At 41.5% G+C, this 16,945-nt stretch overlaps 2 protein-coding genes across 2 annotated transcripts in view; both read right to left on the reverse strand.

Moving 5' to 3' along the window:
* Positions 1–10,028, reverse strand: part of ppp2r5a (protein phosphatase 2, regulatory subunit B', alpha isoform) — a 63,496-nt gene extending 53,468 nt beyond the window's left edge. The window contains exon 1 of the mRNA XM_029002320.1: positions 9,421–10,028. Within this exon, the coding sequence (XP_028858153.1) occupies positions 9,421–9,568 (148 nt within the window). The 5' untranslated portion in view covers positions 9,569–10,028. The remainder of the gene's footprint in view (positions 1–9,420) is intronic.
* Positions 10,029–11,396: 1,368 nt separating this feature from the next.
* Positions 11,397–16,935, reverse strand: dtl (denticleless E3 ubiquitin protein ligase homolog (Drosophila)). Its single transcript, XM_028953336.1, has 15 exons — positions 16,803–16,935; positions 16,533–16,664; positions 15,982–16,074; positions 15,833–15,900; positions 15,625–15,745; positions 15,485–15,550; positions 15,202–15,305; positions 15,050–15,123; positions 14,869–14,972; positions 14,422–14,526; positions 13,966–14,078; positions 13,779–13,868; positions 12,858–12,996; positions 12,131–12,762; positions 11,397–11,543 (listed from the first exon to the last, which is right to left on the reverse strand). Exons 1-15 carry the CDS (start codon positions 16,855–16,857, stop codon positions 11,484–11,486), a joined length of 1,956 nt encoding a protein of 651 aa, XP_028809169.1. The 5' UTR covers positions 16,858–16,935; the 3' UTR covers positions 11,397–11,483.
* Positions 16,936–16,945: the final 10 nt, after the last annotated feature.

Raw genomic sequence — 16,945 nt, forward strand, 5'->3', positions numbered from 1 at the left:
ATAAGCCTTTTGTTGCGTGTTAGTGATTAGTGTGGTTAGTTGTGGCTTTGTTGTGTTTGTTTTGTCTCTCCTTTCATGGTGTGTTGTCCTCCTGTGAATTGTTGTTGTATATATCACTTTAGGTTTGGTTGGTTGTTCTGTTCACTACTCACTGTAAATAAAAGCACAATATTTCACTTGGGTTTGGTATCTGTGTCTTCCCACTGCACACATTCCCCTCGTTTGTTGTCGCGTCTCCTGACCCCTAGACAGGGACGTGACAGTCTGATATACAGATAAATGTATTTAAATGATAGGGGAAATTCAAACAGGTCATCATATGAACTATTGTCAAAAACAACTTACAACTGCAAACAATTTTACTGTGAAAGTTATTGTTTCTGTGAAATTGTTATTGTGATTAACTGCAGCTCAGCGCACAGTTGAGATGTGTCCTCTGCTTTTAACCATCAACCTTAGTGAGCAGTGGGCAGCATGACAGGCGCCCGGGGAGCAGTGTGTGGGGACAGTTCTGATTATGGGGCCATTTCCTTAACCGCTAGGCCACCACTGCCCCTTTCAGGTAATGTAATTACCTATACAAAAAAAAAAAAAAAAAAAACTCCATAAGATAAGAATGTTCATAATAATAGTAAGAAATCTTAGAAATCAAAACACATATTTTCATGCATAATTAACTCTTCTAATGCAATGGTTTCGTTTTTGCTATGATTTTAGTTTGTTGGTGTATTATACATGCAACATGATCCATAACTACTAGTTAAAATCCCATCATATGTTGTTATATAGACAGATGTTCACATACCATTTTTTTCTAGTGATTTTAACATGTATATTAATGTATTACAGCATAGGTCTACCTTTACAATCTCTGAAAACTCTAAATGAAAACTCTAAAAACCCAACAATGAACTCAGATGGCGGCTCAATAGTCAAAACATGCTGAGCAGCAGTTTAAGCGCACCAAGGCAGTATTTTCTGAAATGATATAATCAGAGGTTTCCTGGCAAGGCCAGTTAATTCTCATAATTGACACAGTGAAGTCACAAACATGACATGAAAAAATACTTTTCATGATTTCACAATTTTGATTGCCAGTTTTTCAATTTCACAACTAAGCAAAGGGCAAAAACCCTCACCCTGAGATCTACATCTACTAGATGCCCCAAATCCCTCCGGTCATAGGTCAAGTTCAACTACCACTACACAGAACAAAACAGGAAGCGCAAGTCAGATTGCCCATGATCACCCACAATGCACCAGAACTGCTTGAGACTACATAACACCAGCACACTAATAATAGAGCTCAAGCAACCAATCAACAGACTCCTGTCGGTACTCAAGAAATGGAAAGCAGGAAAAAAACCTTCATAACATTAAAGCCTCGCTGCGCTGCATTTGATATTCATTGGTTCATCAGTGCACACACGCACACGCACATGCACACACACACACACACACACACACACACAAACAGGATTGAGTCACAGAATCGAAAGACTGTCAGTGCAATGCATTGAGATTTGCCACTAGAGCTTCAGGTTGCCATGACAACTGCACCAATCTACCCATAAATCTTTGTTTTGGTAGCCACAAGAGGAAAAACTCCCTGCCATCTCCTCTACAGGAAAGCTTTGCAGACTGACTTTAAGCGAGTGCCAGAATCAGGTCAGCCACAGCAAGAATTATTTGGCTATTTTTGTCCTGAAAAATTACACCTTAAACAAAAATATATATATATATATTTCCCCCATATTAACCCATTTTGCAAATCTGAACATCTGGACAGAGACGTTGTATTAACATATAAAGCAAAATAACTAACAAAATAGCATTAAAAAGATAATCAGAGAAAAATAAGAACAAAAGCGCAAGCGCAAAACATTTAATCCATTTTCAGTATCAAATAACGTTATGGAAATTGGATCACAGCTTGCTTTCCATTTATTGTTTCACTTTCTCATGATTGAAGAACTGAAAAGCAAGCAAATGTTTATATAACGGAAAACTGTATGCTAGTTTTACTTTGTTTATTCCTCGTCATTCGGCATTGAAAACTGACTAGACGCAATAAACCTGAACCAAACAGACATGCACATATTCCAATATGTCAAAAGTCAATCCCAACTGATGCTGAAGAAGCTTTTTGTCAACAATATCAGCTTTGGGGCAAGACTAGAAAACATTTTGCTGCCCTTGGTCAATTAAGGATGTGCTCAGAAGAATAAAAAAAAAGGTGAAGTGATTGTCATTGTGTAACACTGCAGCACACATATGCACACTACGAAATGTGTCCTCTGCTTTTAACCATCAGCCTTGGTGAGCAGTGGGCAGCCATGACAGGCACCCGGGGAGCAGTGTGTGGGGACGGTGCTTTGCTCAGTGGCACCTCAGTGGCACCTTGGTGGCTCGGGATTCGAACTGTTTTCCGTTAATATGCCTGTCATTATAATCAAGTATAATTTGATCACTGTCATGGCTGCCGCCACAACACCTTCTACACTTTATTGTGTTCATTTATTAATTTGATTAAATTAACTCCATACATTGCACAAACGTTTATTTTGATATTTTATTTTGAACCTTACATGGTTTTATATGGTGTGCACACATTGGAACTCTGTAGGGTTATGGAAGTAAAACGGTCGCTTATGGTTATTAATCATCTTTTCTAGGGCTGCACGATTTGGGGAAAAAGACATATTGCGATTATTGAGATCAATATTGCGATATGCGATTGCGATATGATAAACATACAAACTACTTATAACCTGAAATGCCCAGTGCTTTCAAAATACAATATTCTACAAAATTAAATAAATCACAAAAAACTCTTTTACATTACTGTCGAACGACAAACCCTGGTAAGGCTAACAACTGTTTTGATTATATTTGGCCATTATAAAATCCCGTATTATAGTTCTTACGTTTAACCAAAACGTTGTTTGGAGGCTGACTTGAACTCAGGGATGCATAGCTTTGCTAGCTTAGCTAAGGTTAAGATTTGTAAACTGAGGTGAATTTCTTTAGGAAACCTTCAAAGTTTGAGAAAAGTTAACTAAACAGCTAAGAACAGTCTAAATAGTTAATGCCTATGTTGCCCCAAAACGTTGTTTGGAGGCTGACTTGAACACAGGAATGCATAGCTTCGCTAGCTTAGCCTATCTTAGCTAAGGTTAAGACTTATAAAACGGGGATTTTATAATGGCCAAATATATAAAAAACAATTGTCCAGCCTTACCTATGAAATGTAATCCCTGGTTTGGAGCATACAGCGGTTTGTACAGCCCCAAGCAGCACAAGAGTGAGGCATTTTTATGCACTTCTCTCCATAGACATGTATATGCTTCACGCCACAGCAGAGCCTCTCACAATATGGCGGCGACATTGACGTACGATGCAGCGAGTCATGCGGCGTCTAACCATATGTCTCCGAATCGAAAGTCATGTGACCAAATAAGTCACATCCGACTGAAGTGAGACTCGCAAACTTTGAGAGAATGAGAGAATGGATTGGCAACATATCCGATCCAATCCATGTACTAATCATTTAAATCGCAGCTTTTTGCGTTCATGTAATCGCACAGACTGACATCGCGATTACGATTGCGATTAGATTAATCGTGCAGCACTAATCTTTTCTTTGAGTTATCTGAGGTGTTTAGGACTGTCCTTCTGGTGACACTTCCTGTGTGGGCAAAGCCGGGACTGAGGGCTGAGGAGGCCTAGATCCAGAAGGGGAGCATGACGGCCGTAACATCACTTGCTGATTCCAAGGGGGATTGGGGGATTTGGGGGTCTGATAGCTGTCTATTTGTATTTTGTGTTCATTGTGCTCCCCTCGGTGTGTTATTTTGAGATAGTTAGTGGGGCAGTGGTGGCCGAGCGGTTAAGGGCCTTTTCATTTCTTTGGCCCTTTGTAATATTTATTTATAAATGTTGGGTAATAAAACTGATGCTGCAGGTTTTGGAAATTGCTTGCTGAACCAGCAACACCTTGAGCCTGAGCCAGCATCTAGCTGCCAGCAGGTTTTTATTTATTTTATCTGATGTCAAAATATGTTTTAATCCGTTGATTATTGACCATCTATCTACTTGGCTGGCTATCTAGATAAAGCATGTGTATTCAGCCTGCACTTGTAAAAGGTGAGGCTTCAGGAGACAATACAACGAACAGCCTCTGCAGCCTTAGCATAAATGTACATGAGGGTTTGTGGAAAATTATTACAAGATGACTTAAGGTACAATGAGTGATTGAATCTCTCACCCTGCCACACGTGAGGAATATTTCAATCAGCAACGTCACGACTGTAGATCCTCAGATGCAGCACCAAACATCCAGATTCACACACGGCTCCTTATTTTAAAACTGAACTCTGGTTGTGGTTTCATTTCAAGGAGGGCAACACATGGTGAGCCCAGCTGCTGCAGCTCACATTTTAACAGTGTGACAATGCACCCTCCTCTCAGAAAGCTGGACAGCCATTTGTCAGGAGGTCAGCGAACAGTTAGCCTTGAATCGTTTTACTTTATGGCTAATAAAAACAAGCCAGGAAATTGCTTTCTATGTCAAGCCATTTAGAACAAACCTGGAAGACTGAGTAAACACGAACCTTCTCACAATAACGCTTCAATCCAACATTTAGATCAGTACCTGTGGGACATTGTACCCTGCTTTGGGTAGAGTCGCACCACTGTGAGCCTAGCAGAGCTGCCATTACAGGTAAAGCTGCTGAGAGCAGGGGGTCGAATCTGGACCGATCGGTTCTGAGCATGTGAGTGCATATGCAACGAATGCTAAACTTTTTTTTTTATGAATTGGAAGAACAACTCTCTTATAACATATATGATGACCACTTACAGTCAATAACTCATAGCAGAAACAGAAAAGAAGCAAACTAGCACAAGCCAGTCCTATCAAAACATGGTTTATATTATCATAGTTCCAGGTCATTATGCAAGTGGGCACAACTTTTTTGTATTCCAGGTCTCACACAAGTTTCAATTAAATTAAAACAAGAAAAGCATTAATTTCCAAACCCTTAATTCAAAAACAGAGCTAAAATAGAAAGTGCACAAACATGTTGCTCTTTGAGCTGTTATAATAATAATAATAAAATAAGAATGAACTAACACAAAAAACACAAACATGTATGCTTTACATCTGCCAAATGTGTTCACTACGCTTTTGATTATTTAAAAAAAAAAAAAAAAGTCTCATCACATCACACAAATTGATTATGAAATTTGTTGCCAACTCTTTTAGTAATCGATATTTATCGATTTAATACATTTGTGTTGCAGCCCTAGTACAAACTGAAAAATTAGGCTGAATATTAGTTTGTAAACACAGATATATTCACGTATATTGCTGTTTTATACTGTTGTGCTTGAGAGACGCAATCAACCAGAGTCAAATTCCTTGGCCAATAAAGCAATTCTGATTATGATAAAGCATGTAACTGTGTTATGGATGCACCAAGATGATCTTGAGTTTAATGAGTTTAATGAATCTTGAGATTTATGAGCAAAGATATTTAATTTTACAATCTTTCAGCAGAATTACAGCCACTTTGATCCAATCCGACAATGAGATTTCCCAGGATGTGCCGTTTCGGTGTCTGTAGCTTTAAATGCTAATGAGGAGGAGAGAGGCGGGATGAGGAGGAGAGTGTTGAGGGGAGAAGGAAGAGGGGAGAGCATTATAGAATTTGAGGGGCCATATGCGGAAACACCATTCACCAACACCATTCACCAACAACAATGTTTGGCAAACAGTTGTGTCGGCATTTTTCCAGAAAAAAGATAATGTTTTAGGGGAGGTTGGGAAATTCTCTGGGTGGAAAAAGCATGAGAAACAGAAGGTGACCTTTCCCCTCATGACGACATATGGGGACAAATTCCATATCCAGCTGTCTGAGCTGCCGCTCTCTAAATGGCAAAGCAGAAGGACCACAGCACTTTTTACACCTATCACCATTTCTAGCCACTGTAGGACCATAGACAGGGGAACTCTTATTAAATGTTAAATAATCTCACAGTCACATTTTCATGATAGGGGACCTATCTGGCTATTATGATCAGCCAGAAAAACTGCAGACATCTTAATCCTTTCCAAAGGTCACTCTTCTAATGCCCTTCAAAATGTGTAAGGAATAGGTCCTTCATTTCCACAGTTAACACCTTTATTTTCTCCTCCTTCATGTGACAGACTCAGGTGTCCGGTTCTCAACACAGTTCCAAGGTCTGTAAGGAATGAGTAGGGATACACTATCAATGCGAATGTATTTATTGTCCGCAAAACACTCACGGCAACCTTTTTACAATCTTGTTTGAACTGCTGTGAGGCTGCATTACACACCACTATTGTTTTATAGAATTGGTACATATTTGTACATTATGTAAGACATTATTATAAACAAACAAACCTTAAAATTTTAACTATTTTGAACCAAATCATAGATCACAACTGCAAATAGCAGAGCACCCACGCCTATAAAAAAAAAAGCTAGACAATAAATGAAGAATAAATAGCGTACATGAAAGATTGGCAGCAGTGAGGATGATTGACGTCTCTCTTGTCTAACTCAGCAGGTCAGGTGCCATTCCTCATGACCTGACCTCACATGGCCTTCAGTGACGCAGAACAACGGACAACATATCAACATCATGCCCTCTGAAAGGCCACAGGTTTAGTCAAGTGAAACTATTCCATTAATCTGTGCAGGTCAGTTTTTCAGCTTTTCAAACTTTAAAGCAAGTCTTTCTGCTTTCACCACTTGAAATTACACTTTACTGTGTTCTATACACCTTAATATGTCTCAGGTGATGACCAACAAGATTAGACCACAGCTCAAAAGCATTGCATTTGCATAAACATCCTATTTTATAGTCAAGCAGGAAAAGCAGTAATTTTAAATGGTGTGTGGGAGGTGGGGCAAGCCCTGCTTACTGCTGGCACTATCATCTACAACGTACACTACAAATAAATAGAATATTTATCAATGCTCTGCTTCAGGAACAGACAGCTAGGCAGAGCCTTGATTATTAAAAAAAACTACATAAAGTGCAGACAGTTTGTGGCTTGGTTAAAGCTTGTTGAGTTTTATTCCTTCTTGCTCTCTCTCTGCTCATAAGAAAGCATTTCTCGGTTTCAATAGGCCAGCCATTTTCACCACAGTCACACTTCTGTCGAAGCAGCTGCATCATAGTAAACAACACTGACTCACTATCTCCTACTGTCTGAGAACATGCAAATGGAAATATATGATGGCGTTTACCCTGTATAAATATGGACCTATGAAGATAAGGCCTAAGGCAAACACTGATTCTCTGATCAGGTATGGCACAATTTCACTACAAAAATGGGGACAGAAACAAGGGATTTACAGTTGAAGGCCATGTGTGGTTCAATAAAAAAAGAACAAACATATGTAGGCAGATTAGCTCTATTTGCAAAAGGGTTTTGAAATGCAATTTTAGACAGAATTGATTATTTGCAAAATAAACAATTAGTCAACATGGATGTTTTTTTTCATGTATTACAAAACCGTGTAAATGGAATGTAATCCTTTTTTCAGCACAGTGCTGTTATAAGTCACTGCAGTCTGATAAATCCTGCAAACTTCCACCAGTGCTGATTCATATTTATGAGCTGTTTTCTGTTTAATGTTTAAGTACCCTGTATTTATCATTTGAAGTCACATTTTCAGTAGTACATGACTCTGGTGCAACACACTGTGAAACTAATCGCTCATATTGGACTATGCAACTGTAACTACACCCAATTAGGCATGACATGTTGAAAAAGCACATGCAAAAAAAATGAAATTAATAAAAAAAAAATGTTTGTGTGACACACTCGCCTATGAACCAGAAGACCCAGGTTCAACTCCCACTTACTACCATTGAGTCCCTGAGCAAGACACTTTACCCTGAGGGTCTCCAGGGGGACTGTCCCTGTAAGTACTGATTGTAAGTCACTCTGGATAAGGGTGTCTGATAAATGCTGTAAATGTAAATGTTTTATGGCTGGGCAAAACAATCATTTTTACACTGCATCAATTGATGCAATGATTAATTTTCCCAACTCGATTTGATTCTTGATTATTTCCACATTAGTTGACTATATTAATTTATATATAGTAAACTCAAAACTACAAAATCATATTCAGGTAAGTGTAAAATAAGTACAAATGTCAGGGGTAGTATTCAACAAAAAATAAAAAGGTCACTCTGAATACTTTCTCAGAGCATTTGAAAGCATACAATATCCAATGTAAACTTGGGGGCTTGAATACGGAAAGTGTTATATTGCTTTTATTACAAACCACAAAAATGGAAGCAGACTATTGTGACTGCAATTTTATCACACACATAATGAAAAGATGATTAAGGCAAAAAAAAAAAAAAAAAAAGAAAAAAGTACATAGTAGAAATGTACAGTCCCACAGAAAACCAACAGCAGCCTGAAACATCAGTAGGGGTTTTACAGTTGCCCGGGCTTCTGAGCTGCCTTCACATCCTGCCCACTGAAGGTACTCGGTGGAGGTACCAGTCTGCCCCACACACACCCTCGCGGCTCACAGGCTCAAACCTGGACACACTATTATAGCAAAGTATGCGGCCGTACGTAAGTACATGAAAGTGAAAGTGGAAGTGATTGTCACACGTGATACACAGCAGCACAGCACACACTGCACACAGTGAAATTTGTCCTCTGCATTTAACCCATCACCCTGAGTGAGCAGTGGGCAGCCATGACAGGCGCCCAGGGAGCAGTGTGTGGGGACGGTGCTTTGCTCAGTGGCACCTCAGTGGTACCTTGGCAGATCGGGATTCGAACCGGCAACCTTCTGATTACGGGGCCGCTTCCTTAACCACTAGGCCACCACTGCCTAGTAGACATAGACATAGTAGACAGCAAATATTTTTCTACCTGTAGACTAAAAAAAATTTTTTTTAAAAATCACCATGTAGCAAATAATGCACTTCATGTTGGGTGAGTGATGTTTTGGTGTAAATCCGCATCCACATTCAGCCATTTCAGCTGGTTCACTAAACAGTGAGCAAGTTTGTGAAGTCTGAAAAAGCCACACCCAACAGACTCCCATAATCCTTCACTGACAAAAACCGTAGCCTACTGATGTCAATGCAATATTGCCAGGCCGAAATATTTGTGAATGGTCATTAAAATGTTTGGCTCTTGAGAAGATGGCAGTATCGTATAACTGCACAATGTCAATGTCATCCAAAATTCTTCGGAAAATGCTGACGGGGTTTCAACTTGAGAAAAACGAGAAAAATCTAACAATTCGGAATTTTACCCCGTGACAGGAAACGTCATCTGAATGGTGGCGCCCCGGTCCCCACATGTCGCGACATAAATAGAGCAGCAAACAGTTTCTTTTATACTCGTACCTTTCAGCTGAGGCAGCGGGGACAGTTCCACCAGCGAGCTCTGGGTCCGAAACTGAGACGAGCCCTGCGACTTCTTCTGCTTCTGGGCCTTTCTCATCGACTTTCGCGTGAAACCGTCCACTTTCTCGGACGCGGATATCGCCGACATCTTGTTGCGTGAACCGTCGAGACGCGCTTGGCTGGGAAATCTTGTTCTTGTTGGATTTTTTTAACAGTTTCTCCGGGGAGCCCGCATCTCCGAGCACGGCGGCTGCGACCTGTTTACAAAACCGACTCCTAAATCACCCAACGACATGGGACGTCGCCGGCGACAAATAACCTTAATTCATATCTGGAGTTACCTGCTCATTACGCTACAGGCTAAAGATGGAAAACGCGCATTTTACAGCCGGCAGCAAGTTATCGAGGCAAACCAAGCAAGAACTGAACAACAAGATGAACTATGACGACGCCCGCGAAATCAATGGCGTCGCTTCGACAAAAGACATGTCCCCAAATAAGCAGTGTCGGGTTTCCGTGGGTCCAAATAGCCAGGGGCTAAGTCCGGCGCTCGGCGCGTCCATACAGGTAAAGACGCAGCGCTGCTCCACAGGCGGCGTGGGCGGGACCTGTTGGAGAGCGTCCTCAACTGACGTCACAGCGTGCGTCACTGACAGGCAGCACAACTGTCCAATCATGTCTCAAAACGTCCAAACTGGACCAATGACATTTCAGCGGTGGTGCGCGTTTGTGTAAAACAACATGACCTACTGTGACCAATGGGAAGTTAGCAACGGGAGCTCAAGATTTCTAATTCGACCCAATCGCTGCACATTTTAAAATATTCCATATATGCTATCATATATTCCCCATGTGTTAATTCGCAGTAAATACGTATACATTATATGGGTTGGGTCACCATCACCCTAGATTCTAGAAGAATAGATTTACAGTTCACTGTTGTCGTCACCACCCACTGGTCACATGGGATTTCATGCTAATAATTGACCATACAACCAGCTGCCTTCCTGTTTACTTATGCAACTGCAGCACTAATGCACAAGCACTGACAAAATCGATGGTATAACAGCCTCCTCCAAATGTATGAAAACAGTGAGGTCAAATAATTTCATTAAGGCTTTGATGTGCATTAATGACATTTATGTATGAGATCCAAAAAGAGATTCGTTTTATTCCCATGAATTTTGAATGAGTTTAGATCAGTGCACCCTTCAGGAGAAATGCATGTTAAGTTATATTAGGATCTGGTGATCGACATGTCCAGTTGAAAATTACTGATGAAGTCAGTAAGTGTTGAAGTGGCAGACGTCTGCAGGCTTCCCCGTTCATGCTTGTACTACAATTATGACATACATCAATTAATTAATAGAGCCTGTTCCAAGAGGCCTGGGTATGCATCAATCTTAGAAGTGTCAGTGAATAAAACTGGAGACTCTTAACTCTCATTTCATATTTATTTTGACTTCATTCAGTGCCAATACTCCAAATCCCACGTCATGGAGGCATGAGGCCGTCATGGGACATTTGGCACCAATCCACCTGGCATATATGGCTTCAGGTGGCAGGAGGCAACCCCATGTAGATTCCTCAGAACCTTGAGGGTGTGAAGCCATGACATCATAGACAAATATCCTTAATGCAGAGCAAAAACCATTTAATGGGCCTTTAACAGCTAACACTTAATTAAATTATGAACTTCACAATCATCTTTTTTTTGTAAAATAAGTTATGTGCTAAAGGCAGAAAATTGTGGTATTTAATTGACAGAGCAACCTTGGTAAAGATACAATTCATATGTACATAAATCACAAGTACACTTTTAAAAGAGTGTAAAAATATTCAAATTCTAAGAAAAGAGTCTATTTATACATGTGCAGGTTTCAAAAGATGTGCACAGAATACAAACCACTAACATTTTTTAAACACAAGATAACGCATGATGACTCTTTAAAAAGAAATATTGAAAACAATGCCTGTTAAAATACAGAATATACATCATGCTACAGAACCCAACAGGATCACTCCCCTGACATCCCCGAGACCGGCACAGCATTCTGCATGCTTCATTCTGCTGGTTTTCTTTGGAAGTAGGAGGAAATCTTCGACTGAGGAGAGCCAAATACCTGCGGAACATGAAATATGTTAGACAAGATCACGAGCACATTCATTATGGAGAAAACACATCTACACACAAACAAAGTGACTGTCATTGCACACGGTGACAAAAACAAAATGTGTCCTCTGCTTTTAACCATCACCCTTGGTGAGAAGTGGGCAGCCATGAAAGGCCCCCGGGGAGCAGTGTGTGGGGACGGTGGCACCTTGGGGGTTCGGGATTCTAACTGGCAACCTTCAGATTACGAGTCCGCTTCCTTAACCACTAAGCCAGTATTCAATTAATGACTCAAATGACTTCTGCATATTTTTCAAACCATCAAATTAATATGCTCTCCTCTCCACACGCAGAACTACGAACTGAACATTTCTGAACATTCTGAACATCACAGTCATCCAGATTGCGTGCTAAACATTCCCAATCCGCGTAACTTCTCTCTCATGATAACTATTCTTACTTTGGTTAAGAAAGCAGGGAAAAGGTGATTAAAAGGATCAGGACAGAACTTGACAAATCAGTCTGCAAACTCTTTCCATTTGAAATAAAAAATGACAGCGTAAGCAGCATCGGTGAAAGATGTAGTTTTGCACTCACCGGGGAGGTTGGGGTCCGGCTGTCCTGACGCTTATTGGAACCGGGGCTTCTGGGTAACGGGGAGGGGCTGCCCTGGCCTCTCTTCAGTCTCTGGCTAATCACTGAGAGCCAGTCAGCTTTGGCAGGACAGTTGTTCTCCTTGTCCACCTGGCTTGATGGTTCAGTCCCTTGAAGACCCGATGCCTGGATTTCCCTCGAGGGTCCACAGCACGTAATGTCCACGTCGCGGCTCCGTTTAGGGGCAGGGGACAGCTCTGCCATACAGTCACACGCGCCAGCGCAGGCCCCACTTTGCTCGGGTCCTTCCCCGGTCTCCAGGCGCCGCTTGGCCCGCCTTTCTGTGGGTGACGGGGCGGTCCGTGCGGGGCTCTGCGGACACGGGCTCAACACCTTCCTCAGCGGGGGGGTGCGCTGCTCTCCCGGGGAATCTGGAGTACGGGCGAACCAGCGATGGATGGAGGTGGCCAAGGAAGCTTTGTGCGGAGGAGTACAGGGTTTCAGCTCAGGTGGGACAGAGGTGATGGAGGCCAGGGGAAGGTCAGCCAGGCTGAGAGCACAGGCCGCAGGCTGAGGAGATGCAATGGGTCCCAAACTATTGGTAAGGGGCCTTTGGGCAGGAATGAGTTCAAGGTCTGAGACAGAGAGATGGCAAATGTCAGCTATAAAATACGTTCACAAACCCTTTCAGAAAAATACTTCCTCTCCTATTGGTTGTGTTAAAACTCACCCGGACTTTTATTGGCGGGCTCAGGTTTGGGACACGCCCAACCCACAAGGTTGGCCTCGCCAGTGGAAGACTTTGCACCATCTGCCCCTCGGTTCAGGCGCCAAATCCGGATAGTGTTGTCATCAGAGCAGGATGCAATCTGCCAAGAAAGAAGAGTGGAGATTACGCAGGGCCAGCGCTGTGCTTCCTGGCGACCCTGAGCACAGGGATCCTCTCAGCTGCACAGGAACAGACCAAGGACCGGGACAAAAAAAGGCGAGGGATGTCCACATGGTATTTGGATAACTGGATATTTTTAGCTGCAGCAGATTTCTGTACAGGGTTCTTACAAATTTTTACAAAATAATTTACACAACGTTTTCAGTTACTCTAAGGCATATGTTCTTGGAAATTTCTGTGAAAATTTGAAAGGAGAAAAAAAAAATTCACAAAAAGTCAAAATATTGTTAAAATAAATTTATGACAACCCTAAAAATATTAACGATCCCCTATTATGAAAAATGATTTTGCATTGGTCTTTGTTTGTCCCCTAATACTGTATCTGAAGTCTTTAGTGCAGAATTACAGCCAGTTTGATCCACTCCCACAACAAGATTTCCCAGAATGCACAGTTTCGGTCTGTATCTTTAAATGCTAATGAGGGATGTAAAGAAACTACAGATACTACACCTGCACTAGTTTTAAACCTTGTTGTTGTAGATGTAGAAAAACGTCTTGCGCAATCTTACAGGAAATATGTACTTTGGTATGCATTCATGTGTAGGTTAGATTCCAATTATTTTCCATAAATGTTTATTTTGTATTCCAAGACCAGGAAATTTCTCTTTTCAAATTATGTGACTTTTCCAGGCTTTTAATGACCGCAAGAACCCTGTCATCATAAAATATGATGACCAGATAAACAAGAAAGGTGTTAAATACCTTTGTGAAATCAGTTGGGCACCATGACACCGACGTGACCTCCTGGCTATGACCCTGGAGCAGCATTGGGGCCTGATCTGGGTTGGAAATCTACAAAAAAAAAAAAAAAAGGCAATGACATATTGACAAACTCTTTTATCATGGTAAATGATTTCTCTCTCTAAATATCACTCTTTAATTGTCTCACCTTCCATATATAAGCATGTTGGTCACTTGAGCCACTGGCCAGGAACTGGTTGTCTGGGCTAATACTGGACTTCACGTAGAATGAGGAGTTACGATGACCTGTGTACACTGCCACTGTAAAGAGTCCATAAATGTCCATATTACAGATTATGGTAAACTGTTTTGCAAGCATGAAACCTAATGACCTTTCAGTTTAATGGCGTAGAATTGATTCTGGCTGACATTAAGACCCACTATCTGTGTGTGCTGCTCATAATGTTAATTGTTAAAAATCTAAACCTTGTGCTGCCATCTAAGGGTAGAGAAAAAAAAATGCATTTACATTTTTTTTTTTTAATGCTTCTTCTCAAATCTGCTGCATATGGAAAGCTTTGTCTTGTTGTTGTCCATTATTATTAATATTTCCAGTCATCCTTCCTTTCCTGCATAACTAGTTTTAAGCAGAAAATAGTCTTACCTGGTGCCGTTTTCATCCCACTGACACTGAACCGGTAAATGTTGTCATCAGTACAATTGGCAAACAGGTTGGAACTTGTGGAATCCAACACAAGCCCAGAGAAGCCTAAAAACAAAACAAGACATACATTTAATAAGAAATATGACCCAAGATAGACAGGCCCCTATGTAGATGTGAACTATGTGGCTTCTTTTGTGTGTCGACATTGGATAACAGCACACATAACATCATGTATCTGATTAAATACTTTAAATGTATGATGATTTGAAGGTTTCGGCTGCCATGAAAGCAGAGCAGTGACTTTTTTTTTAAAAACATGTACTTATTAAGAGTTTCTGAGATTACATTTTAAAAATATGAATATTAATTACAACAGATGGACAGCTGTTTGGATGAGGGAGCTTAAAATAAGCTTTCTGTGGGATATTCCAGATTCTCGGTTCTTACCAAGCTTGCGTGTGCTGGATCCTGGATACAGGTACGTCTGGAGTGGAGTCAGGTCATGGTGGTAGGCAGTATAGTTTCTCCGAAGGTCCCACATCTTGATTGTTCTAAGACACAAGCATGTACAGAGTTTCACATCCAATCTTTCTATTCACGTCATATAATGTACATTAATGTCAATTACCCGTCTACTGCTCCACAGGAGATAAGTGTGTGTTCATCCCGAAACAAAACCACAGTTACACTCTGTTGGGAGTCCTACAAGAGAGAATCCAGAGATTTACAAGTGGTTCTTTAATAAACAGGCAGCTAATGATATTGCAAATGGTCACTCACGACAGAAGGTGCCATCCCCCGCTTCTTCTTTGCTTTGGAAGGTGTGCACCGGTCGGTTTTGTTGTGAGCACCACTGATCTGTTTTACTTGTCTGTAGAAACCGTCTGAAGGTGGGAGAGGGACGATACAGACCAATGAAAAACTACAGATATTCTTCTGCAATACGCAGACAAGATCTGTTCTGCTATAATAACTGGACAATGGATTAGTCGCGTTTCAGTCAACAAAATGTATGATTAAATATCTCCATACTACGGATCTAAACCATTTGAAAGTTGCTCACCCTTTTTACTGCACCGTGTATCCCAGACCATAATGTTCCCATCTCTGCCTCCAGTACAGAACACCGCTGTGTACAGAGAATATTTTTTTTACGGTCTGCGTGTCATGTTAACAGGGTGGAGCTGTGGAAATGGCATTTACCCTTTTCCTGCGGAGAAAAGGCCACGGATTTCAGGCTGCACTGGTGACCCCGGAAACTTCCCAGTTGCTCCCCACTCTTCACATCCCACAGTCGAGCTGTCTGATCACCTGACGCGGTCACCTACAGAGGAAAGAGCATTTGTCTACCCCGCTGTGTGTAATACTGAACAGAGCAGATCACAGCGAAGAGGACAAGACACCCACTCACCAGACAAGCTTCCCCCGGCACCCAGGCCACGTCAAAGACCGCGTTTTCATGTGCCAGCCACTCTGAGACTAGAAGAGCGAGTAAATCACCATGTTATTCGTTTATATGCAAGTCACATGAAAATGTCAGCAGTGAGGTGAGTGGTTCACCTTTCGAAACAGACGTCTGTCTCGCCTCTGTGTTATAAAGCCTCACAACTCCTTCCTCGTTGGCCACTGCAAGAACATTCTGCAGCCCCTGGGCTATTAGAAAGAAAGAAAAGCAGATTTTTAAAAAAGCAGGTTTAAGACATCTGCTTCAATTGCAGACTAATTGCATAATAAACATTATTTTTACATTTTATGAAAAACAGGCAATCACAAAGTGGACTAAGTATAAAAGTACACTGTACAAACAATGTGCAAAATAGAAATATGGACAAGTGTAAAAACAATATAAATTATACATATATCCTATTTATGTATATTAGGTAAATATTTGTATGCATGTCAGTACAGATGTATACACATGAACTCCCATAATGCATTGGACGTGAGTGTTGGGCTGCCGACAACGATCAGCAGGTTTACTCTCCAACAGTCAGATCTAAAGAAGACCCAACACGTAACGAACAATTTCAGACGCTATGTGGCGTTATCTGGAGAAATTCACTAAGCGTCCATACACACGATCTCCAAGCCGTAAAACAACTCGCACTCACCGGAAGAAAAGGTGCATCCGAACGGCGGCACGGCGGAGCCCAGGTTGCCGTATGAAACGTGCTCGTCGTGGCGGGCGCACTGGTACCCGTCCAGCAGCGACCAGAGCGGGTACTCCGCGCCGCAGAAGGGACCTGCGCCGGAAAACGGGCGACAAAGCGGCGATCAGGCACCGATCACGCGTCACAGACACGCCATTACAGCTATACATGAGGCTGACCAAAGAAACACAACATTATTCATGTATTCCACAGTTTATTTAGCCTACTCACCGCCGCGCCTCCCCCGTTTATCAATTCCTCTATCGACTATCGTGCGGAAAAGCATTTTATTAATAAATCTCTCGATGGTTCTATAAGTGAGAAGGTGACGACGTTACTAACGCGGTAAAAAGTAGCTTCCCGCGAAACGGACA

The sequence above is a fragment of the Denticeps clupeoides genome, chromosome 14 (assembly GCF_900700375.1).
Source record: "Denticeps clupeoides chromosome 14, fDenClu1.1, whole genome shotgun sequence".
Lineage (NCBI taxonomy): Eukaryota > Metazoa > Chordata > Actinopteri > Clupeiformes > Denticipitidae > Denticeps > Denticeps clupeoides.

Coding starts and splice junctions, on each gene's coding strand:
- dtl (XM_028953336.1), bottom strand. CDS start 16,857: ATGCTTTTCCGCACGATAGTCGATAGAGGAATTGATAAACGGGGGAGG. Junction 15,746..15,832: donor TGCCGGGGGAAGCTTGTCTG/GTGAGTGGGTGT, acceptor TTTCCTCTGTAG/GTGACCGCGTCAGGTGATCA. Junction 15,306..15,484: donor TACACGGTGCAGTAAAAAGG/GTGAGCAACTTT, acceptor TCCCACCTTCAG/ACGGTTTCTACAGACAAGTA.